This window comes from Asterias rubens, chromosome 18 (genome assembly GCF_902459465.1).
Source record: "Asterias rubens chromosome 18, eAstRub1.3, whole genome shotgun sequence".
Classification (NCBI taxonomy): Eukaryota; Metazoa; Echinodermata; class Asteroidea; order Forcipulatida; family Asteriidae; genus Asterias; species Asterias rubens.
In genome coordinates, this window is record NC_047079.1 from 96,639 (window position 1) to 121,647 (window position 25,009).

The 25,009-nt window shown below is 39.7% G+C and overlaps 3 protein-coding genes across 3 annotated transcripts in view; 1 reads left to right on the forward strand and 2 right to left on the reverse strand.

Moving 5' to 3' along the window:
- LOC117302352 (Hermansky-Pudlak syndrome 3 protein-like) overlaps positions 1 to 3,404 on the reverse strand; it is a 35,313-nt gene extending 31,909 nt beyond the window's left edge. Inside the window, exon 1 of the mRNA XM_033786268.1 lies at positions 3,301 to 3,404. The gene's annotated coding sequence lies outside the window, so the exon portion shown is untranslated. The remainder of the gene's footprint in view (positions 1 to 3,300) is intronic.
- A 932-nt stretch (positions 3,405 to 4,336) lies between these two features.
- Positions 4,337 to 12,548, reverse strand: LOC117302343 (gamma-aminobutyric acid receptor-associated protein). Its single transcript, XM_033786258.1, has 4 exons — positions 12,349 to 12,548; positions 9,761 to 9,839; positions 8,397 to 8,515; positions 4,337 to 7,047 (listed from the first exon to the last, which is right to left on the reverse strand). The coding sequence occupies exons 1-4, from the start codon at positions 12,442 to 12,444 to the stop codon at positions 6,982 to 6,984; spliced, it is 360 nt and encodes a 119-aa protein (XP_033642149.1). The 5' UTR covers positions 12,445 to 12,548; the 3' UTR covers positions 4,337 to 6,981.
- Positions 12,549 to 13,325: 777 nt separating this feature from the next.
- On the forward strand, positions 13,326 to 23,858 carry LOC117302728 (glycosyltransferase 8 domain-containing protein 1-like). The gene is made up of 8 exons (XM_033786731.1): positions 13,326 to 13,583; positions 15,695 to 15,787; positions 17,147 to 17,417; positions 19,182 to 19,299; positions 20,485 to 20,673; positions 21,388 to 21,554; positions 21,972 to 22,090; positions 23,520 to 23,858. The coding sequence occupies exons 1-8, from the start codon at positions 13,559 to 13,561 to the stop codon at positions 23,696 to 23,698; spliced, it is 1,161 nt and encodes a 386-aa protein (XP_033642622.1). The 5' UTR covers positions 13,326 to 13,558; the 3' UTR covers positions 23,699 to 23,858.
- Positions 23,859 to 25,009: the final 1,151 nt, after the last annotated feature.

The following is a 25,009-nucleotide window of genomic DNA, read 5'->3' on the forward strand; positions in this document are numbered from 1 at the left end:
GTGAAATCGTCCCCAGATGTGGATCAGCCCATTGTGATAGCACAGTATCTGACCCACGAGGAATAACCAATGTCTTATCAAACTACTTCAAGTCAGTCTTTACCCAGGAGCCTGCTTTTTGACATCCCTACAATGGGGGAGAAAATTTACCAGCAATTTCTACTGGTTTTTTTTACTTAGTGTGATTATATCTTAAAACTCCTTCTCCAGCTTAACACAAATATAGCATCTAGACCAGACAACATGCCGATTCGGATACTGAAACTGAAATAATGTGCACGTCAAATTGTCCCTCTCCTTCAAGAATTGTTCAATCAGAGTTTACACACAGGCAGCCTACCCACTGACTAGCAGACGGCATTTATTACAGGTCTGTTGAACAAAAGGAGATCGTTAGCTACCATCAAACTATCCAGTTTTCCTAAACATTGGTTTACTGCAGACTTATTGGAACACATCAAATTTAATCACATCATGAATTACGATTCACGATTCACTGCGAAACTTAGAACATATTAGAGGCCTTACTTATTGTCCAGCAGATTCCGCGAGAGCACTCCTATGAATCCCAACTTCTGGTAACATTAAGATCAAGGCATTCAAACAGACATTTGTATCTTCCTCTGATATGAAGATGCAACATCAACATTTTAAAAATGAGTAGGCCTGCAGTATGACACTTTGACAGTGTTGGAGGTATTGATGTAGTGCATCTAGATTTCCAGAACGCATTTGACTCGGTTCCACATTCGGCCTCCTGACACCTGAAGAAGGCCATGAGCGAATGGAATTGGTGGTCAGCTGATTTGGTGATCGAAAGTTTCTGGTTGGAAGAAAGCAATGAGAAATCCGACTGGGCTAGTGTGAGGAATGGGATCCCACAGGGCAGTGTTCTTGGACCAATACTTTTTATAACGACCTACCAAATGTAGTTTCCAGTCTTGTAATGTTTGCGGATGACACCAAGATCTTCACCCCAGTCAACGAAGAAGACGAGACGACAGTCATAAGTTACAGGAGAAGACCTAAACTGGTTGGGTGACTGGTCCTCAAAATGGCAGCTACAATTCAATATTGCTAAGTGTGGAGTACTGCACTTTGGGAAAGGGGTTGACAGAGTCACTTTACACAGTGTCAGAAGGAAACCACTCCAGAATTTGAAAGAAATTCAAGTTGCAAAGGATCTTGGTGTTCTGTTTGACAAGTCACTAACATGACTAACCTTCAGTATTGCACATTGGAGCAATTAAGCATACAAGGCAACTCAAGTTCTTTCTAGACTAGGTGTATTAAAGCCATTGGACCCTTTCGGTAAACAGTATTGTCCAAGTCCCACACTTCATGTATCACAACTTATATATAAAATAACAATCCTGTGGAAATTTAGGCTCAATCAGACATCGGAGTCGGGAGAAAATAACGGGAAAACCCACTCCTGTTTTCGCGCGTTTCGCAGTGTCATGACATGTTTATAACAAATTCGTAATTCTCGCTAACGAGAATTTATATTGTTTTACCGTTTTCTCAAAAAGTAAAGCATTTCATGGACTAATATTTCAAGAGAAGTCTTTCACCATTACCTTCTGTAAACCCTGTAAATTATTTGTAAATCTGTGAACTTTTTTTTTTCTTTCTGTACCGAAAGGGTCCGACGGCTTTAAAATGGACTTTTGATTACATGGATGAGGAGACTCTTAAGGCAATATACAAGATAGTTGCGATAATGTAACCCTCCTGCCGATGGCGTCGGCAGGAGGGTTACGTTATCGCAACTATATACAAGACCATGGGATGGTTCACCCACATCTGGAATATGCCAACAGCGTTTGGTGCCCATACTTGAATAGAGACAATAACAAGTTAGAAAAGGTGCAACGGAGGGCAACCAAAGTTAAGGGATTTGCCATCAAGGCTACTATAATGTAGTACTCCTTGATCTCCCAACGCTTGCCTACAGGAAGACTGCAGGGTGACCTCTTACAAGTATTCAAAGTGATGCATGGGCTCCAGGGTAATCATAAAGCTTGTTGACATGTCAAGAAATGTAAAGGGAAGGTGCCATGACTTGAAGATGGAGGAACGCATGCAGTAGGCCATCACTCCTCACTATATTCGTCAGAATAACTTCATAAGACATTAATAATAATAATAATAATAATAATAATAAGACATTTGTAAAGCGCCTAATGCAAAAGCCTCTAAGCGCATTAAAGAAACAATAAAATAAACAATTAGAGAAAGATACAAGATACAAATAGGCAAATTACAAAAAAGAAGCTTTAAACAAATGAGTTTTCAACAAGGACTTAAAACATTGTAAAGTATTAGCTTGGCGAATATGCACTGGAAGACTATTCCAAAGAAACGGTGCTGCGTAAGAAAAAGATCTGTGGCCATAAAAAATGGAAGAAGCTCTAGTAGCAGAAAGCAATGACTGTTGAGATGATCGTAAAGTCCGAGTAGGGGAATAATGATGAACAAGTTCAGATAAATAAGCAGGAGATTGACATGTTTGAGCCTTGAAAGTTAACAGAAGAATTTTGTAAACTGTTCGAAACTTAACTGGGAGCCAATGCAATTGCATTAGTACAGGTGTAATATGGTGAGAACGAGGCAGACAAGAAACGAGGCGAGCAGCAGTGTTCTGTACACGTTGAATTTTAGCAAGATCTTTATCGGGGAGTCCATACAGAAGTGAATTGCAGGAATCAAGTCTAGTAGTGACGAAGGCATGAACAAGACGAAGAGTAGTTGCTTCATCCAGGTAGCGGCGAATTTGTGATATTTTCCTAATAGCCATGAGAGCTCCTTTGCAAACATTATAACAATGTCTACTCATGCACAATGATGAATCCATAATAACACCGAGGTTACGGGCAAATTCAGATGGTTCAATGACAGACTGGGCAATTTGTATTAGGACACAATCACACAGAGACACAATCACACAGAGACGAGAGAGTCTTGACTGGAACAAATTACCAGCTGCAGTAGTTGCAGTAGCCGCGGTACTACACTCTCTGACACTGGCTAGGCTAGATGAGCATGCAGAAATGAATGCTTACCACAGGATATTCGAACATTCATTTCTGCATGCTCATCTAGCCTAGCTAGTGTCAGAGAGTGTAGTACCGCGGTCAAACAACATTGACTTTGCTTTTTGCTACTCCCATTGCCATTGCATTCACTTCAGTAATTTTGCAGAAGTTTGTGTGAGAATTGGATGGGCGTTTTTGAAGGCTTCATTAAATCAATTTAGCCTTCATAATATGCAGAACCGCAAAAAGAAAGTATCCTTACCTCGAAAAACATTACATTACTGTTAATTAGTTGTGTGCACTGTTAATACGCAGTCGACCTGCACCTACGATGGGGCGGCAGCAGAAGACGGGAGTCTATTCATTTGTTTATACACAAACAACACAGCGAAAACTAAACTCTGTTTTTCCGATATAGCGCCCTCTATCAACCAAGGAGGTTAGGCCGTGTCCGAAACGACGACTTCGGCTACAGCTACGTCTAGATCAGCGCGTCTACCTAGTATTGAAGAATAGGCAGACGCGGGCGATCTAGCCGTAGCTGTAGCCGAAGTCGCCGTTTCGGACACGACCGTAATCTATCTGCTTTTGCTGGTCGTAGTGGTAATCTGGGCCCAATTTCATAGAGCTTATTTTGTAGACACAAAAATTTGCTTAGGATGACATTTCAGGATTTCCAACAAAATTTTCATTGTTGCATATTGCTTGTTACTGGCATTCGGCTGTTTGCTCAATCATGAAAATCACTTGGAAAATTGGTTTGTACATTAATCTGTTTTTATCAAGGCAGAAAGTTCATGCTAAGCAAATTGTTGTGCTTAGCAGCGCTATGAAACTGGGCCCTGTCTGGTTGTCTGCAACGGGGAGGTCCATGATATCAAACGAACAATAAAAAAAGTATTTTGTACCCCCCCCCCCCCCCCCCCTGAAATTTGTCCTTCCCTAGCAATATATTTTGTTGACACAAAATTAATATTATTTGACTGTCACAAATATTTCAAGGACACAAAAATAATTAGCCAAGTCATCATTTGGGACCAAACCCATGGGAAGATAAAACATGGAAGTAGAGAAATCTTATTTCCACCTCTAGGCTATGGTCCTCCCAAATCATGGTCAGTACGTGCACATGACACTCGTGATGGAGCATCCAACGTATCAGAATGACTCTGGAAAGTGTATGTTGACAGGGCAGATTGTTCAAAATAGGGTTCCGTGAGCGACTTCTGCATTTGGAGACATGCCCAATTCGCAATACTTTGGGTGTTACAATTTGTTTGTCCATTACACACCTGCACTCACACCTGCACTTGCTTTGAAGCAATATCTTTATTTAACTAATATCAATACAACCATGTTATTTAGAACATAATTAGAGCGTTAAGTATTTAACATGACAAGCATGTTTGTTAAATTTCTCACGTAAAACTCCTTTTAATTAATGGTTAAAATGTTTGGTCACCAATCTACTTAAATAATACCAAACACTGCTTGTACTAATTAATCACATTTATAACATTTCTTATATCCCTCAATAATAAAAGCAAAGCTATTATTTGTATAATTATTTACAGTGCAAATTTTCATTAAGTGTCTATATCATTACAGTAAGTTCACAGTAACACCATTTTACTACTTGGACGCATGGGCCCAATTTCATAGCGCCGCCCAGCAGACAAAATTTCCTACGGTGCAAGTGTGTTTCACAGGTTAGCAGACAAATTAGGCGGCAATATTGCGCATTTACCATGGATTTGCATTGTGATGTCATTTTTGTGTGTGAAGTAAGCACCAGCAGATAAGCATGCCCTTTTGTGTGCTTCAGTTAGCAGTGCTATGAAATGGAAAATCACACAGTAAGCACATAATCGACCGCTAAGCAGCTCTATGAAATTCAGATGTGCTGTTTAGCTGTTCACTGGATTTGGAAGTTTTGAGACGACCTTGTTCTGATAGAACTTGTCCCACTTTTCATCTCTTACCACAGAGTATAAGGGAAATAATTATGACACATCAGAGCAATTCAGCACGGCAAAAACTTGGTGAAATAAAAGCCTGCCCAAAGGGGGAAATCTCTGGCTATAGCCCCTCCATCTTGTCTAAATTATTTGAATCTCAAAATGTTGCCACCCATTGATTTGGGTGGATAGTATGACGATACCGCCCAACAAATACACATGTTGATACAGATGTATGGTTACTCCCCAATGCAGTGCCTTAAATCGTTATTAAAACCATTCATCATAAATCACTAAATGTCTAAGTAGAGGGATAGGATACCCTTAAATAGTTCCAAGATCAGCATTTTATAAACTCTATTAAACAGGAATTCAACAGCACACTTGATGATACCGTGACGAGTTTTGTGCTAACATATTAGCGAGATTTACACATGAACAGGAACGTCCAAAAAAGTGTTGTTTCGAGGTGACATCACCACTGAGGGCTTTTCTTGCTCACGTATGGCGTCTGCACGTTTGTACCCGACGTGAACAAATATGGTAACTTCACGTATGCTTAGAACGTACGACTTTAACAACACAATTTTCTGACGTTCATGTTCACGTATTTGCTCGTGTAACGTGCAGCTGAACCTCCCTATTATCACCTCAAAATTGTTTGCGATTGAAAATTATAACCTTTAGGAAGACAGGTTGAAAGTCATGTCTTGTACAAACAATTTTGAGTGAAGTCAAACAGATGCTACTTGAGACATTGCACCCATTCAAAAAAAAAATCCTAATCTTTAAGCCCAAATTTGACAAATGTTTATTTTGAAAAGTTCAATTTGCAGATTTAAGACACGTAAAACATGATTATAATACACAATATAATATAGTCATAAATAAACAGATTTAATAAAATTTAAAATAACAGGTATCTAGCACTCTAAAATTTATTTTACAAAGAAAACAGAATCAACTGAACAAATTACTGCTTGCTCTCCTTTTGCGCAATGTTTTTTTTTCATCTGTGTAATAATATTTCTTCTTACTTTGGAACTAACTTTCGGTTTTGACAATGAAGTGAAATAATAGATTCTAATTAAAGCGGTAAAAACAATAAATTGTGAACTGTGTGTGAATTTGGAAAAGTTTCCAACTAATGAGAAAATCCGTAAAGAATCCTTCAAGTTGGAACAAAGAGCCAAGGGCATTTGCTATGGTGATGATTGTAAGTACCAATAAGTTAAATTTCCTTCTGCCCATTAATTTGATCATTACCAAGGAAAGGGAGCTTTAGGAACATCAGAGGAACATCAAGGCATACAACCCGATGGAAAGGGGGGGCCACTGGTTTCCCAAATTCAAACAGTTGGGAAAAATTGGGCGCAAGAACATGAAGTGGACAGAGAAAGCAAAAAGGTTTAATACCTGGTACATATGATTAACAAATTAATGTTTATTTTTTGATCTGTGCAAAGTTTCTGGCAAGTTAACCCCTCTGCCCCCCCCCCCCCCCCAAAAAAAACCCCAAACAAACAAAAAAACCAAACTGTATCCTTAACGCCCACTTCAGAAAACAAATGTGCAGAGTATAGAAATATTATATCAAACATGTTAACAGGTTGTGTTAATTAATACCATTTGACAGGTTGCATCGTCTCATGTAACATAATCTTGTCTTTATCCAGTCAGTTGTAAAAGATTTACATGAATATGGGAGCATAGTAGCATCCAGCACTAATTAGAGACATTTTGATGCCTTTTACCATCTGGAAAATGTCTTCTTTTTAACACAGCAATGTGCACATCCATGTTCATGTAGTACAGTATGAGTTGGTGATGAAGAATACCTTTTTAAATGTGAAATCGAGAAAATACAATGTGTAAAGAATCCAGATTTAAGTTTATATGAGCCTTTGAAGAGGAGATGTTGCAGTTGGCTAAGATGAACATTAAGTGTTTGTTTTCAGTTATAAGTTACAAGATGTTTATCTTGTCTAGGCTCCATAAACACTCTCGTCACTGTAGGCAATGTACAGAAAGAAGTCCTCTTCATGGTGATCCTGCAATATGCAATTTGGAAAGGAATCAATAAAACAGACCGTTCATTTTTTTCTTTTCCATCAAAATAAAGACAGACATAAGTATTAAAATTCAATGGTTTCATTTATCAAACTTTACAATGCTACTGTAAATGTGTGCCTACTACTGCACATAAATTGCCAATGTTCATTCTATGAGAGTGTTATTAACACACTCATGAAGATTAAAGCAACAGATCAAAGGATCAACCGCTGGTAGTTAGTATCTCAAAGCCCTCAAAGTGAGGTAAGATGTATTACGATGGTTGTAAACATCTTACCTAACCTTGAGGGCTTTGAGATACTTACTACCAACTCTTTTATCTAGCCTTTGAGATGTACAAGTAAGGCCCGCAAAAACAATTCCAATCACCTATATTTTGGTTATATGTGACTTGTTCACATCAGGGCACATAACAGTAGAAACACATTCCTTCCTCTTCACAACAACACTACATTTGTAGCAATCCTTTTAATTTGGGGGCCGAGCAAGGAAGGAGCGGGAGTTGTCTCTCAAACAAAGCATTCCAAATCTGCACATTTATGAGTGTTTCTGTTTCCAATCTCGCAAACACTAAGTCTTTGGTACTGATCACTTCATCAAAGTGGTTATTTGGTGTCTACTCCAAACATTATAAATAATGCCATGTTAATCCAATTTTGGAAAGGACTGTTCTACATGGCAGGTTGAAGCTGGTGTTTCCTATATTAGCAAGTTGCGACATTATTTGGAGTTATGATTCCATCTAAAAACTTTGGGTCAAATTCTGCAAAAACATTTATGTCAAAGACAGAGGGCAAAATGAGCGTCCAAAAGAAGAAAACGACTCAAAAGACCAGTTCTTCACCCTAGCATCACTTGGAAACTATAGGCCGTCTGCGAGAGCTTTGTGTTCAAAATTGGCAGTTCATTAAGGCAGATGGCTCTTTAATCAGACAATCAGTTACCGACACACTTAATAACTTGATAAACAGCCAAGAAATGGAAATTTATGTGAGACTCTCTAACAATCACAGATCTGCTGAGCCCTTAAAAAAAAGTGATTGTTGCAAATGTGGTATTGTTGTCTACATTGTGGCATAATCTAAGCAAGTGACCAATAACTGAAAAATAGGAGATTGAAAACAGTCTAAACTTTTGAGGGGTTTATTCCTTATATTTGCCACCAGTGAAGTTTATTTGAGGAGAAATGAAGGGGACTTCATCAAGCCTAGTGAACAGGATCTGCTTGCATATTTGTTGATTTAATAGTATTTCAGCAAAACATAGAAATGTATCCCGTATGCTAAAATATTTTAGTTGTTTCTAATGCATGTATGAGTATACTGACCTGATAAAGTTGACCCATGGTGGCGCTTGTTGGAGGAATTACATTGTTGACAAAGAAGAACAGTGCATCCTCAGGGCGTAGCTGAATCCGTTTTCTGATCAGAAAATAGAACTGTCCAACTGGAGAGCAGAGTAAAGAATTCACACAAATCAGAAAAACTTGTATTGTAATCAATCTAAACCCAAAAGCATCTCTAAAGCCCCTTTCACATGAGAGAAACTTAGCAAGGGTTCTTTGCTAATATGTAGCATGGTTGTAAAATTTTACAAAATGTACCTCGTGTGAAAGGACAACAATCTTTTCTACTGTCAAAGTTCTCTTGTCATACTTTGCTACGTTTTACAAAATGTAGCAAAAATTAAGCATGGGACCCCAGTAAAAGTGCTGTTCTGTGAATATCGATAGGTTTGCAGAGCTTAGTTTTAATTTAATAATGATCAGGCGATCTGCTGCCATCCAACCTTGCTGAAACACTGGCTAATCCCCTCACAGTGTCACTATAACTGCTCTAAACAACACAAGGTACAATGTAGCACTTACATTGTACGTTCCATCAGCTATTACTACATGTATGTAAGCTTGGGCGATATCACGATATTATCGAATATCGCGATATTAATTTGGACATGATTTTGATATCGGATGGATTTGGTTTTAATCGAAATATCGCTAATCGCGATATATCGAATAAATATCGCGATGTATTTGCTAGCTGAGACATCTTGCACCCCATAGGTTTGGAGTAAAACCAGAAGAATAGGTTATTAGAACACCTCTCTTATGCTAGGACCGTCTCTTCTACAACTTTCACTTGGAGTTTTAAGACTGAAGATGTCAAATTTCATTAATCGCGATTATATCGAATATCGCGATATATTGTCTGCGATATATCGTGAATAAAATAAATGGAGATCGCCCAAGCTTACATGTATGTACTTAAAGAAATGAGAGAAACACAGCTGATCAGGTACATACATGTACAATGAACGTACAACGGCAATGCTTTTCTCCACAGTCTTCCTAACCAGGGCCCAATTTCATGGCTCTGCTTACCGTAAGCACAAAATCAGAGCTTACGGAATAAGGGAATTCTGTGCTTATGGCAAGCGTATTTCCTGGATTAGCAGGGATTTTTGGCTTGTGCGCATGCATATTCCATGTTACTAGACATTCTACGCTTACACAGCCAGCACAGAAATTCGGTGCTTGCACGTAAGCGGAGAATGCAATCGCAATCGCAGAATTTGGCAATTAACAAAGCCTTGAAATTGGGCCCTGATTTCTCGTCTTAAAATAATACTTGTCTTAGAGGAACTGCTTTTCTACATGTCATGTCAAAGTTCAAAATGACATTCATAATTTACCTGTTAAATCTGAGGGTACCAGGTACTTCTTCTTGTCCAGATCTCCAATACGTGCCTTGGCTGCCTTTTCTACAATCACCTGCAATCGTTGAAAAAAGTAAAAGTAAAAGTAAATGAGAGTGGTGTCCGTGACCTTTTAGATAAATATGCACCTTAAAGGAAACAAGATCAGTCAAGGTCCAAACTAAAGTTTCCTGGTTCAATGATGATTTTCGTAAAGCAAGAAAGATTTGTCGTCAACTCGAGTGGAAATGGTGGAAAATTAATTAAAGTACAAGGACAAGAATATCGCAACCAGCGTAAAGTAGTCAGGAATTTGACCAACCAGGCAAAGATCACCCATTATTCATCCCAAGTACAGCAATCCTCAGGAGATCAAAGGAAGCTCCTCAAGATAACTGGTAAGTTCCAAGTTGCTCAAACTGAAAACCCTTGTCCTTCCGTCCACCTACAATGGTCAGGGCTTGGAGAATGAATTCCAGGAATTCTTTACCACAAAGATTTCAGACATCCACTCATTATTTTCATCAGTCCATTACGACCTACTGCGGACAATGCCAAATCTTCATCCAGAGTGTAGACTATCTGTGTTTGAGCCTGCCACTGTTGCTGAGATTCGAATAATTATGAAGGCTCCTTCAAAATCCAGAGCTGGATCCAGTGTCGACATCCATGATTAGGCAAACATTGAAATATATAATCTTGTAAACGAACCTCTCAGCTCCAATTGTTTCCAAGATAGCCTCAAAGTTTCCTACAACAAGCGGCATCAAGAAACCAAACCTGGACAAGGAGATATTCCAAACTGCACGCTGTTCGTTTGCATTGCACGCCGTTCACTCATAATGGGGCCCACGCACTGTAGCACTGCAACATTGTAACACCCCTTTTAGAGAATGGTTTAGCCCAACAACAAAATAATGCGTTTGCAAAGCGATGCGACAGGTTCAAAATATGAACCTGGGATTTCGCTCCGGGATCTGGTAAGTTTTTGTCCATTTTTCTTCGAAATATTTCCTAAATGGTGTTGAGTATTATGGCAGGCTGCATTAGACTTTGCAGATAAAGTTCGTACCCTCAGAATTTGTGTCATGATTTCTGAAAGAGGTAATAATGGGGCAAATCTGGTGACTAGCTGTTGAAATTGTACGTGTTGGACCAGATCAACCGTTTCCGCTCGTAACAAACTCAGAACCCTCCGGCCTGGCAGCCGTCGGTAGGAGGGTTACGTTATCGCAACTACTATTGCAAGAGTTAGAAATGCATCCAAGAGATTTGACATTGGACACAACAAAACTTCCTGTAGTTGAATGATGAAAATTCACAGTTCCTGGTGTGCCACAGGGTACCATCCATGGCCCCCTTCTATTCTTGGCCTATATAAATGACCTCCCAGATGACTGTATTTCTGAAGAATCCCTTGCTTGACTATTTGCTGACGACGGTGCTATCTACCATGTCATTAGAGATGATGCCACCCACCTCAAGCAGAACCTGTGTCCTCAATGCGAGGAGTGGGAAAGGAAATGGCTCATGGAGTGCAATCCAGTGAAATGCAAAGTACAACAAATGCCGCAAACCTGTGAAGTTCACTTATTCAATTCACAACCACCCTCATCTCAGAGCATCATCTCGCAACATAACAAAGCCCATGGGTTATGGCTGGTCACGCCCGGGCCCAGACGGGTCCCAAGGTCCCGGTGATCTATCCCTTCACGCTAGCCCGCTCTGTGGGTGCCGCGCCTTTGTTCACTGTGTCGGGGGGGGGGGGCGACTTTGTTTGGGGGAGACTCTGTCAGGGGGCGACTTTGTGATGGGTGACTTTGACAGGGGGCGACTTTGTAAGTGAGGGTGGCGACTTTGTAGTGGGCAACTTTGCTGGGGGCGAATTGTAGTGGGCAACTTTGCTGGGCTGGGGGCGTGTTGACTGGTATTATTTGATGAGTGGTTTAAATATGTTTATTCAGGGGAGAGTTACTGGCTCTACGCTCCAGGGAGGTTTCTGCATGTAGGAAGTAGACCCAGGTAGTATTAATATTAGTAATACTGGCACACAGTGCTATACTCCTTTTTTCGCCTGAGTCGGTCTAAAAAGTAAATAAAGCACCCGGCCCCGCAAGATGATGATAATAAAATTATACTATTGGAAAGATTTCTGTATCAATAATCCTGCCAGTGGCACAAATTTTCACCCATTTTTCGGACTGCAAAAGATATTACTACTCTGAATGAGTGAATCTGTTTCATCCTAATCGAATTAAAAATTGATTTTTGTCTCACAACAGAAAACGGTACAAAGAAAACATCATAAAATAAAGAAAACATTCAGTTCACATGACAGGCACAGCAGGTCCACATAAATACTTATAGTTAGAAATTTCTACACATGGTCAGACCTACTTCTAGCCTTCAAAAGTTTCTAGAATCATAGAGTAAGGACATGCTTGAACAGAAGCAATCCACGACCATTGGTGGTCTTGGACTGGAGGAGGAAGGAAGAGAATCCCGGAAGGAATATTGTCAGCCGACAGTCAATTCCAAAAGTAGAAACCCCTCCACCATTCCACTGCTGATTTTCTTTTACTTACAGGTACTCTGTCCGGATATTTTCTGCGGATTTTTTCGCCCTCTTGTCTCCTTTTCTCAAAAGGATGCTCTTCTTTGTAAACCCACTTCATAGTCATCGATTTTGGTATCAAAATTAGAAAACTGTTTTGAGACACAAATTTTATCTTTCTCTCAGGTGCAAGCACAACACTAATATTAATGGTACGTCATATGCCTAGTATAACTACACTATCACGGGGACACACAAAAACATGGTGCGTGCGCATTAGGAACCGGATTACCATGTTTATATTCGGGCGTAATGAAATAGTTCTTTTTGCACACCTCCCTGAGGTGCTCCCCAAAAGTCATCAAAACACAACTAATATCAATAAGTGAAACCATAAACAACAGGGAAATCTTGATATTTATTATTTTACCAATTTACATACTTTTGACAGGATTAATTCCGGACGTTTGTTGTGCGAAAGAATTTTATATCTGGGGAAAATTGCATGTTTGTGACGTACCACTGGGCCAAGTACCTCACTTTCTATTTATAGCGTGTAAACTCTGGCTCATGCGCTTCTGCGCCACATTTAGACTTGATTCAAGCATAGAGCAAGGAACACAAGAGAGAGAGGTGCGAGAGAACGGGACTTGACGGGATATTTTTTTACTTCTTTAACAAAAACATGCTGTTAACTGTTATTGAAGCAAATAAAAATCCACATCCGAATTATAATAATTTTGCAACCACCTCCATGGTCATCCTACCCGCCCGAGAGAAATATGAAACATTTAATTTTGGCAGCCATTCGCGCGATCCTGAGACTGAGGTCTAAAAACAGTGTCTTCTTATGAGTGCGCGTCAAGATTTCCATCGCGCGACCATCGCGCGACAGTGACTCAGCGTCGTAGACTTAATTTCAAGTCTGAGACTGCAGTTATTTTTTCGTATACCTTTATCCACAGGAGGGCGCTGTTTCAGCGGCTTGGATTGTTGATTGGCGTGTGGCATACACACAGACAGAGTACACGTCTCATGAACTTGAGTTTTACTTTATGCATTGTGTTGACGAAGCAAAAAGTAAGTTCATAGTTGATACAAAGCCAATGTAGACATGGTCGAGGATGTGTAACTTACATGGTTTACACTGCACTTATTATCTGGGCTGTAGCGAGTGCTATTAAATGCTGCTTTTTTGTGATGTGATGTGGTGATTATTGTCCATTCTCTAGTCTAAAAATATGGCAAGAATTTACCCGACCACAGGTGAGTTAGAACTGAGAAGAGAAGATAAGATTGTTGTTTCAACATATTCCAAGTCAACCTTTCCCAAGTCAACCTCTACCAAGTCAACTCATCCTAAGTCAACCCTTCCCAAGTCAACCCTTCCCAAGTTAACCTTTCCCAAGTCAACTCAACCCAACTCAACTCAACTCTTCCAATGTCAACCCTTCCCAAGTCAATCCAAGTCAACTTATCGCAAGTCAACCCTTCCCAAGCCAACCCTTCCCAAGTTAACTCATCCCACGTCAACTTTTCCCAAGTCAACCCTTCCCAAGTCAACCTTTCCCAAGTCAACCTTTCCCAAGTCAACTCAACCCAAGTCAACTCATCCCATGTCAAGTCATCCCACGTCAAACCTTCCCAAGTCAACTTATCCCAAGTCAACCCGTCCTGAGTTGAGCCTTCCCAAGTCTACTCTTCCCAAGTCAACTTATTCCTAGTCAACTTATCCCAACTCAACTCATCCAAAGTCAACTCATCCAAAGTCATCTCAAAAGTCAACTCATCCCAATTCAACTCATCCCAAGTCAACTCATCCCAAGTCAACTCTTCCCAAGTCAACCCTTCCCCAGACAACCCTTCCCAAGTCAACCCTTCCCAAGTCAACCCTTCCCAAGTCAACTTATCCCAAGTCAACCCATCCCAAGTCATTTAATCCCAAGTCAACTCATCCCAAGTCAACCCTTCCCAAGTCAACCTTTCCCAAGTCAACTCATCCCACGTCAACTCATCCCAAGTCAACCCTTCCCAAGTCGACCCTTCCCAAGTCAACCCTTCCCAAGTCAACTTACCCCAAGACAGCTTATCCCAAAACAACTCATCCCAAGTCAACTCATTCCAAGTCAACCCTTCCTAAGTCAACCCTTCCCAAGTCAACCCTTCCCAAGTCAACCCTTCCCAAGTCAACTCATCCAAATTCAACAGGTTCTTATCCCAAGTCAACCCAGTCCCAGTCAGCTCATCCAAAGTCAATAGATTCTTATCCCAAGTCAACCCAGTCCCAGTCAACTCATCCAAAGTCAACAGGTTCTAATCCCAAGTCAACCCAGTCCAAGTTAACTCATCCAAAGTCAACAGGTTCTAATCCCAAGTCAACCCAGTCCCAGTCAACTCATCCAAAGTCAATAGATTCTAATACCAAGTTAGCCCAGTCCCAGTCAACTCATCCAAATTCAACAGGTTCTAATCCCAAGTCAACCCAGTCCCAGTCAACTCAGCCAAAGTCAATAGATTCTAATCCCAAGTCAACCCAGTCCCAGTCAAACTCATCCAAAGTCAACAGGTTCTAGTCCCAAGTCAACCCAGTCCAAGTCAACTCATCCAAAGTCAATAGATTCTAATCCCAAGTCATTCTAGTCCCAGTCAACTTATCCAAAGTCAATAGGTTCTAATCCCAAGTCAACCCAGTCCCAGTCAACTCATCCAAAATCAATAGATTCTAACACCAAGTTAACCCAGTCCAAGTCAACTCATCCAAAGTCAACAGGTTCTAATACCAAGTTAACCCAGTCCCAGTCAAGCCATCAAAAGTCAACAGGTTCTAATGCCAAGTCAACCCAGTCCCAGTCAATTCATCCGAAGTCAACAGGTTCTAATCCCAAGTCAACCCAGTCCCAGTCAACTCATCCAAAGTCAATAGATTCTAATACCAAGTTAATCCAGTCCCAGTCAACTCATCCAAAGTCAACAGGTTCTAATCCCAAGTTAACCCAGTCCCAGTCAACTTTGTATTGAGCTGGGACATAAAACTTGGACTGACTGAGTTGACCTACATACAAAATATCCTTTCATTGCACTGCTGCTTGATACAGTGTAGCTAAGTTTTTGATGTCTAACCAATGTTTTACAAGGTGCTGTGGCGCAATTTGCTGCCGATCGGACCAGGAATATCGGGGTGAACCCCTTCTCTTTTTTGGATTCTTTTACATGCAATACATGGGACCAACGGCTTTACATCCCAGCGGAAGGACGAAGCAATGGCAATGTGCCTTGCTTAAGGACACAGGTATTATGGCTAGAGATTCGAACCCACACTCTGCTGATCAGAAACACCATAGTTTGAATACATGTCTTTTCATTTTACTTTGTACCAGTTGTTGCTTTGGTTATCATCATTGTTGTGGTCTACATGCTGGTTTTTTACCTGCCCATACCTGGAGCCCAAGGTGATGACAGACAAGCCAAAGGTAATGTACAGTAGTTTTCTCTAAAAAAAAGTACATCGCAAAACAAACTTGTATTCCAGCAGTTCAGTCCAAGTGGTGGTATGGGGATGTAGGCCCCCTATGCTTTCATTATTATAAGTCAGTTGTACTTATTCTTCATATTTGGTGTCAGTGCCCTGCTCATTTTCGTGAGTGACATTCTGACTGTGAGCCCTTTTTGTGGTTTCTTTTGCACTTCAATAAATGTGAGCAAGAAGGATTAAGGGGCACATGGCCCTATGAATGGTTTTGAAAGAACTGCAGCCGATTTCATGAAACGCTAGGATTTATCCTATCTCGAGTTAGGACGAGTAAACAGTCCCAACTTAGAATTGGTTCAATGCGTCCTTACGTTACGGATACAGTAACTTAACTCGTCCTAAGTCCTAAGACTAAGTTAGGAACAGGAAGAGTATGGTGAAATCCACGGCTGTACTCTTTGTAAAACTTTTAAAGCCTTCCTTGGTTACCAATTTTGACAAGAGCATGTGCGTAGTTCAAACATTTTCCTTACGTTTTTTTTTTATAATCCCTCCTAAGTACATGTAGGATGCCTGTAAAGTCTACAATCACACAAAAACATCTCGGGATAAAAACATTTTTATCCCTGATGAATTAATATACCTTTATTCGATAAACAATTCTAGTCTCGTCACAAGTCCTCAGTTTGAATGTTCAAGTATATACACACTTCACCAAGGCACTCTATGAATGCACCTTTGCAACACCAGGGCCCAATTTCATGGCTTAGCTTACCGCCAAATTCTGCGCTTACGATCACCATTCTCTGCTTACTTGCAAGCACCAAATTTCTGCACTAGCTGTGTATTTTTTAAGCATGGAATGCCTAGTAAAGTGAAGTATGCATGTGCACAAGCCAAAATTTCCTGCCAACCCGAGAAATACGCTTGACGTAAGTGCAGAATTCCTGCAAGCGCGGATTCTTTACTTACAGTAAGCAGAAGCATAAAATAGGGCCTTGTGTGTCAAAACGTTCCAACAAACATGCTGTACTTTAGAGAACTTGAAAAGGATTAAACACTGGCTGGTAATTCATTTCAATGTAAAAATAAATCAATTGAATAACTACATGGAAACTAAATATTTTAAATGTTTTCTTGTTTTCATCACGAACAGTAGAATTCAGTGAGCTGTTATTAAGCCAAGTGTATATTTACATAGTATGTGTGTATACTTCTTTAGAACATTTTGTTAGATACAATGAATTTAGTCTACATGTATGCCAAAACTTGTCTTTTTTTATTTTCATAGACAACACTTTACTCAAAATGTGTCAAAATTTGATTTTTGTTTTTCTTTTCCTCACTTTCCAATCTCAAGGTCTCTTAGATACTAAGCCAGACGCACCACTTGACGTTCTTCTTGCACTAAATCAAGCCCCCCAAAACACAAGTCAAGTCAAGTTGGCTCCTAAACATGCCTCCAAGTTGAATAAACCTCATCCAGGCACAGATGTTGTCAATGTTGTTGTTTGTTCAGACGAAAAAACTTTGGGTGGTTTGATTGCTACTGTGAACAGCATTTGGCTCAATTCGAAGGCACATGTCAAATTCCATGTTGTGGTGGACAAGGTTTCACAGTTACACTTAAGGTAAGATGTTTGTAATTAACTGTATGAGTCCCTGACTGTAAGAGTGTACCAAGTGGTGATTCATGGGTTCTCAGATCTTCTTCTAAAAAATTAGAGTGATACATCATCATACCAAACGAATAAATAAAAAATTTTAGTTTGCTGACGCTTTCGGTTTTGGAGTTACCAGTTATCAAAGTTTCGGCCTAAAAGCCGTCGAGAAACGAATAGTACATTCCCTGTAAACACAAAAATGTGCGCAAAGGTCATCCCAACAAAAGTAAAAAAAATTTTGAAACCTCCAGTTGGGCTTATAACAAAAGTAAAAAAAAGAATTTGGGATCTCGTTGGAGCATCATGTTACGCGCACCTGAACCTTTGACAAACAGTGCCCTCGTGCCATTTTCAACGCCTCATAACTCAGCGCGCCTATAAGATCCCATGAATTAAACAAGTTCAAATGAAAGAGCTTGCATCCCTAAAAGAAATTTAAGTGCAAAGTGCGTGGGATCTCGAGAGATAATAGAGGTCAAAGTTCAAATTTTACCAATATATTGCGTTTTCGCACCTCCGTAACTTCGCGCGCCAACAAAAATTGTTTTATGGCAACTGGGTATTGGAACAGTTTTCATCTAATGACAAATGAAAAAATGAATCTTGGGATCTGTGCAACTTGCGTGTCAAAAGATTTTTTGAAAATTTTCTAAAGTATTGTCATTCCACACATTTTGGCCTAAATTGGCACAACATTCACTTTTTTCATCACTGTAAGTATCTGTGCCAACAAGATCCCATCAATGTTTTCTTTTTTCACACCCCTCCCCCCCCCCCCCTAATTTGGTACATTCTTACAGGCAGGGACTGCCAGTCATATTATATATATAGATATATATATTTTTATTTTTTTTTTTTGAGGGGGGGGGGGGGTTGATTTATTGACAGACTACAATTTTAACAATGCATTTGAAACCAGGATTACACAGCCTTAGTGTTCAGGGATTACAAAAAGGATGCATAATTGTAAAGGCCAATATACTAATATGATCGGTTGTCATGGAAACATCACAAGAATGTGGTACAGCGTATTGATTCCATTCATCCAATGTCCTTTAGGGTTGAAAATAATTCATTTATCAGTACTGCTGCATACGTACATTTCTAGCATTACTTAATTTGCCTGTATACATCCCATCACAATGTACATTGATTTACGAAGACAATATTTTTGTTTTCCAGGCAAACAAATAAGTGAAACTATGTCGTGTTATGTTTGTCTGGGTTCGAGTCCCAGTCGTGACACTTGTGTCCTTAAGCAAGACACTTAACTTCGTCCTTCAGATGGCACGTAAAGCCGTTGGTCCTGAGTGCTGTGTAGCGCATGTAAAAGAACCCAGTGAACTTATCGAATAAAGAAGGGGTTTGCCCAGGTGTTCCTGGCTGTGACTGCTAAAACAACCTTGTTGCTGCTATAGAATTGGGAGAACCCAGTGAACTTATCGAATAAAGAAGGGGTTTGCCCAGGTGTTCCTGGCTGTGGCTGCTAAAACAACCTTGTTGCTGCTATAGAATTGGGTCTGAGATCTTATAACTTCAGTAACATATCTGTCTGTAAAAATGTATACTAAGCGCCTTGACTGTACTTTGTTGGTAGATATGTGCGCCATATAAGACTTCAGTATATTATTATAAGATTCTTCCCTTTATTTTGTCTTGGTCTCTTGAATTTGTTATTTTGTCTGTTATTCCAAAGCATATTGCCTGTAATATTTTGCGTATCTTATTCAGATCCTGGTTTGCGGTCCCTGCTCTACAAGACATTGACTATACAATGGTGACCTTCAATGAGTCTTGGATTCAAACTAAACCACCTGACAAGGATGGCAAGAAAGATAATGTTCCACCGGTAAGTCACAGTTTCCGATGCTTTACAACAGAATTAAGTTGAGATTTAAGTGTTTTATTAAAAAGCAGCCAATATAATAACCTACTGAGGTGCAGTTGTTTTTGAGAAATGAGTAAAACAAGTTAGTGAGACGCAAACTATTTTAGCATGTAAAACTTATTTTTGGGACTTGTTTTATTCATTTCTCATCTTCTAAAGAGGAACTACCGGTATAGGCCTATAAATCAGGATCGGTTTCATCCAGCATTTTTTCATTTTTTCAAGTTTTGTGCACACAGAATGGTAGCATTAAGTAGCAAATGATGATTTTTGAATAGCAACTAATACATTTTGCATAGTGTTTTGCTCTGCTATACAAGGGCAATTTTTCACTGCAAATGTGTACACAGACTCAGAACTGGAACCCATGAACCATCAGGGGTGCTTTATCAACTTTGTAACGGTAAGGGTTACATTTGGGTTTATTTTTCGGTTAGCAGTTAAAAGGAACATGTGACTTCCATTTAACTCCCGAACCAATGTTACCCATCCCAATCCAAACAGCAGGTACTTTTTGTAGGACACAAAACACACTGTCCACAGATTTACATTAAAACACCAACCTTGTCCAGTGTGACACGATCTTGTCACTTTTGGACAAACAGAGTGGGAAAATTTATTTTTGAGTGTTAGGAAGCAAATGTAGTGTCCGTTAATTCTTTAAATGGGACGCTAAATTTTGCAGTGTCACGGTAGACTACATGGCAAAATAAATGCGTGTTCCTCCACTCAAAGCCCTGGACACCTTTGGTAATTGTCAAACACCAGTCTTCTCAGTGTGTCTCAATATATGCTTAAATTAACAAACCTATGCAAGATTTAAACTCAATTGGTTGTGAACTTGCGAGAGAATAACAGAAAATACACCCTTGTCGCACAAGTTTTGTGCTTTCAGATGCCTTGAATTTGAGATCTCAGCTTAGGTCTCAAAAACTATGTTACATCGGAGGAGGCTGTTTCTCACAGTGTTATATACTACCAACAGCTCTCCATAGCTCGTTACCAATAAGTTTTATGGAAGCAATTATTTTGAGTAAATACCAATGTTGTCCAGTGCCTTTACATGACAAGGATCTGTGTGTGTGGTAGAATTATATTAAATGTTTTATTTTACAATAAAACAAGTTAAATTGAACTTCTTTTCAGATGACATATGCTCGCTTCTACTTCCCAAGACTCTTCCCAACGCTAAGTGGTCGAGTAATATTTGTTGACAGTGACACCGTTGTGCAAGGTGACATTGCTGAGTTAAATAATACCAAAATGGAGCCTGGTGTTGCCGTTGCATTATCAGATGATTGCAGCTCAGTATCAAGCAGAGCAAGTTTACGCCAGGTAATGACAATCAATTTAATTCAACAATTTAAATTTGTTGCGTGAAGTGGCCTAGCGGTTAAGAGCATCGGATTCAAGCTCTGGTGTTTGATCAGCAGAGTGTGGCTTTTTGTCCCGGTCGTGACACTTGTGTCCTTAAGCAAGACACTTCACCATGATTGCTTCGTAAAGTTGGGGAGGTAGTGCTTTCTGCTCTGGGCCCAAAAATTCTGCTTAAGCAAAAAATTCCTTGCTTAGTAAAATCAGATTGTCGGCCAAGACCCCACTCAATTGTTATGCTAAGTAAACAACAGCTAAATACCAGTCTCAAGCAATGTACATGGCATGAAATTTTGGCCAGTAGCATGTGTAAAATAAGCCAGCTATTTTCGTGCTTAAGCAATTTTTTTTGCTTAAGCAGCTCTATGAAATTGGCCCCTGGATGATACCCAAGCCTACATACATATGGACTGTAAAGGGGTAACTCTGTGTCAGCCCCAAGAGTAGGTGGCAACAGCCCCTGGCAAAAGTAAATTGTAGCCCACACCTTGAAGTGGCCTTCAGGCCTTGTGTGTCCGGCGACTTAAAATCAAACAGAATACATTAATGACACTAGATAACAGTAGGAAAAGGGCAGAGTTAGTAAAAAAGGAGGCAATCCCCGTTAAGTGTTTACAAAGCAATTTGTTTCCAAAGTCTTTTAAGATTTATGTTCTATTTGTTTGCATACTGCAGAATGTATATGCCAACTATTTGAACTTCCACAATGAGAGAGTCAAGAAACTAGGTCTTAATCCTATGACCTGTTCCTTCAATGTGGGTGTATTTGTTGCCAATGTCAGTCTTTGGAAAGAACAAAAGATCACTGCCAAGTTGGACTACTGGCTAGCTCTCAATGCAAAGTAAGTAATCAAATCAAGTCAATGTCAAGATTATAATTCCTGTGGACATCAGGCCTGTGAAATCTCCGCTTTAAAGCTGATATCCGTTTTTTTATTGATCAGGTTGATTTTTTATTTCTGCTTTACTTTTTATTTTAATTGTTCATAATTTTTTGTTCTTCCCCCTTATATAAACTTGGCATTTCTTATACAAGCTTGGCAACAATAATGTACAACGACAATAATGTGAGATAAGCCTAGTTACTGGATTCAACCAATTCGACCAGCGTAAATGCGGAATGCGCGCTCACTTTAAGTTTTACGATCATTCTTACAACATGTAGTGTTTCAGCTACTTTTGTAAGGGTCCACTCACTGGCCTGGTACATGTGCACCATTATTAATTGTGATACTTTTGTTATTTGTGTGCATGTGCAGGGATGATATATGGGGATCAGGGACTCTACGGGGTGGTGGTAATGCGGCACCACCCATGATGATTATCTTATACAAACAACACACAGACATCCCACCAGAATGGCACGTTAGACACCTCGGTGAGTCTATACTAATTATATTGACTAGAGTGCTAACCTGTTAATATGAACTGAAGCCGCGTGAATCCATGTTTGTGTACAAACCTAAGAAAAAGCTTTACATTTTTAGGCACTTTTTACTGGCACTTTGAGTATCCGGGCCCAATATCATGGCTCTGCTTACCGTAAGCACAGAATCGGCGCTTACGGAAGCAGGGAATTCTGTGCTTACGGCAATCGTATTTCACGGGTAAGCGGCGAATTTTGGCTTCTGCGCGTGCGTATCTTACGTTACTAGGCATTCTACGCTTACAAGGTTAGCGCAGAAATTCGGCGCTTGTATGTAAACGGGGAATCGTGATCATAAGCGCAGAATTCGGCGGTAAGCAGAGCCATGAAGTTGAGCCCAGCACTCTTTACCACTCAGCCCAATAGGCATTAAGAGAATAAAAAGTAGTTGAAACCAGTGGTTATAAAATGCATGGTTAGAAGGGTGTTTTAAAAAGAGAATATAACGATCCACACAAATATGCCTCGAAATTGCACGGTTTTCCTAATATGAGGTGAACTCACACGGCACGCCATTTTAAAGTTTTTTACTCCATAAAATGGCCTACCGTGTTAGTTCGAAAAGTAAAAGGAAAACCATGAAAATTCAAGGCATGTTTGTGTGGATCGTTATATTCTCTTTTTAAAACGTCTTTCTAACCATATCGATTTTATAAGAAACACTTTCCATAGACCAACTCGCCTGATCCAAGGCCACATGTCCCTTTAACAGCCCTAATCATAGCGTCAAAGAGATTGAGGCTTGCAACATGGCAACATCGGTGGGTCATCACCATTTGCCATTTGGTGATGACCCCTGCGCAAGCTCAAAGAATCATGCTAGATTCACCAGCTCCAGATAGTCCAACTCTTTGGACTCAAAAACATTGTGGGAAACGGCTCCCTCTGAAGTAACGTAGTTTTTTAAGAAAGAGGTAAATTCTCACTGAAATGTTGAAAGACTTCAGGCCTGAAGCCTTTTATTCGGCATCTGATGAAAGCACACAAATTTGTGCAATAAGGGTGATTTTTCTTTAATTATTTTCTTGCAACTTAGATGACCAATTGAGTCAAAATGTTCACAGTTTTTTGTTTGTATGCATGTGTTGAGATACAGCAGGTGGGAAGACTGGTCTTTGACAGTTACCAAAGGTGTTTAGTGCCTATAATGCAGCTTGCCCTCTAATCTTGTCCCCGTATGCTCCCTCATTACTCTGAATTCCATAACCCAACCTTTCATTGAGACCATCCATTTGTCCTCACTTCTTTACTCTTATTGGATCGTAGCCACCCCCATTGATTGTAAACAAATAAATGTGATTAGCTATAATTTCCTTGTTTTGTTTTACATAATAAAGAGTGAAATCCTCTATTTTGTTCCCTTTTTGTTTTATCTATTTAGGGGTGACTTCAGGGACAAGATATTCAGAGAACTTTGTGAAATCAGCCAAATTACTTCACTGGAATGGTCATTTCAAGCCGTGGGGAAGAACTTCTCAGCACACCCTTATTTGGGAGAAGTACTTTCTGCCAGATCCTATGGGTAAATTTAAATTAGTCCGCAAGTACAATGTTGCGTAAAGGGGCCTCAACATCATACCAATATAAAAGGGTCCAGAAAGATCACTCAATAAGTGTTTTCCGTTTACCTCAGCATCCAAAGTTTGGAACTTGTAAGCAAACTATCAATACTGAGGATAACCAACACCACCTATTCTATCTAGCCCCCCCCCCCCCCCCCCCCCCCCCGAAAAGAAGAAAACATCCTTTTTACTCTTCATATAATTAATTCTCTGAACCATATATTTATACATGCATAGCAAAATTGTCTGAATGTTTTAACACATAATCCTTAGTAGGTCTGAGAAGCGTGACAAAGGCCGAGTCACTCTGCAGCGATAACAAAAACCGTAATGTTCACGCTGCAAAAAGAACGCACTCTATTGGTTGAATAAGCGTGTGCGTATTCTGCGTGGAGCAATTCAACCAATTGAATGCGTTTTCTTTACGCCGTGATTGTTATCGTTTTTTTGTTATAGCTGCAGTGTGACTTGGCCTTAAGAGTTGCACCGGGTTAGTGCAACTTTCAAAATGAGTCATATTACATTGCCGCATACAACAACTTAAAGCCAAGAACGTTTTGATTGCTGATTGCTGACTCAATTGAGAAGTCACTTCCATTGACATTTATAGGTTCTGTAGTGTTGCAATGATTTGTGTACAAAACTAAATGTGTGACATTGCAGATGCCAAGAAATGAGAAATTATATATTTAAAATTAACTTTCAACATAAAATATTGCATTTGTACATTTGTAGAAGAACCAATTATTCAGAATGTCAAACTAATTTGGAGTAAAGTTTAGTCATTTAATTTAGTCTTAAAATGGCTTCTGTAAAACTATATGAAAGATGAGAAGTGGTGGCATTGAAAAGACCTGGGATGCGTTCCATTTAGTCAATGTCACCCTTAAAGTTTGACAGTCCTGTGTCCAAAACTGATATGCACATTCACATTTATTTGTCAATCATTTTGCTGAATTGTTAAAGGCAGTGGAGACTTTGGTAGTTACTCAAAATCATTGTTAGCATAAAAACTTACTTTGTATCGAGCAATGGAGAGCTGTTGACAGTGTGAAACGTTGTGAGAAACGGCTCCCTCTGAAGTAACATAGTTAAAATATTTGAATTGAATTTGAGGTTTTGAATTCCAGGCATCTGAAAGCAAACAACTCATGCCACACACAAGGGTGTTTTTTCTTCTATTATTGCAACTTCGACAACCGATTGAGTTCAAATTTTCACAGGTTTGTTATTTTATGCATATAATGAGATACACCAAGTGAACTACCAAAGGTGTCTAGTGTCTTTAACGACTATTCCATCAGTTGGT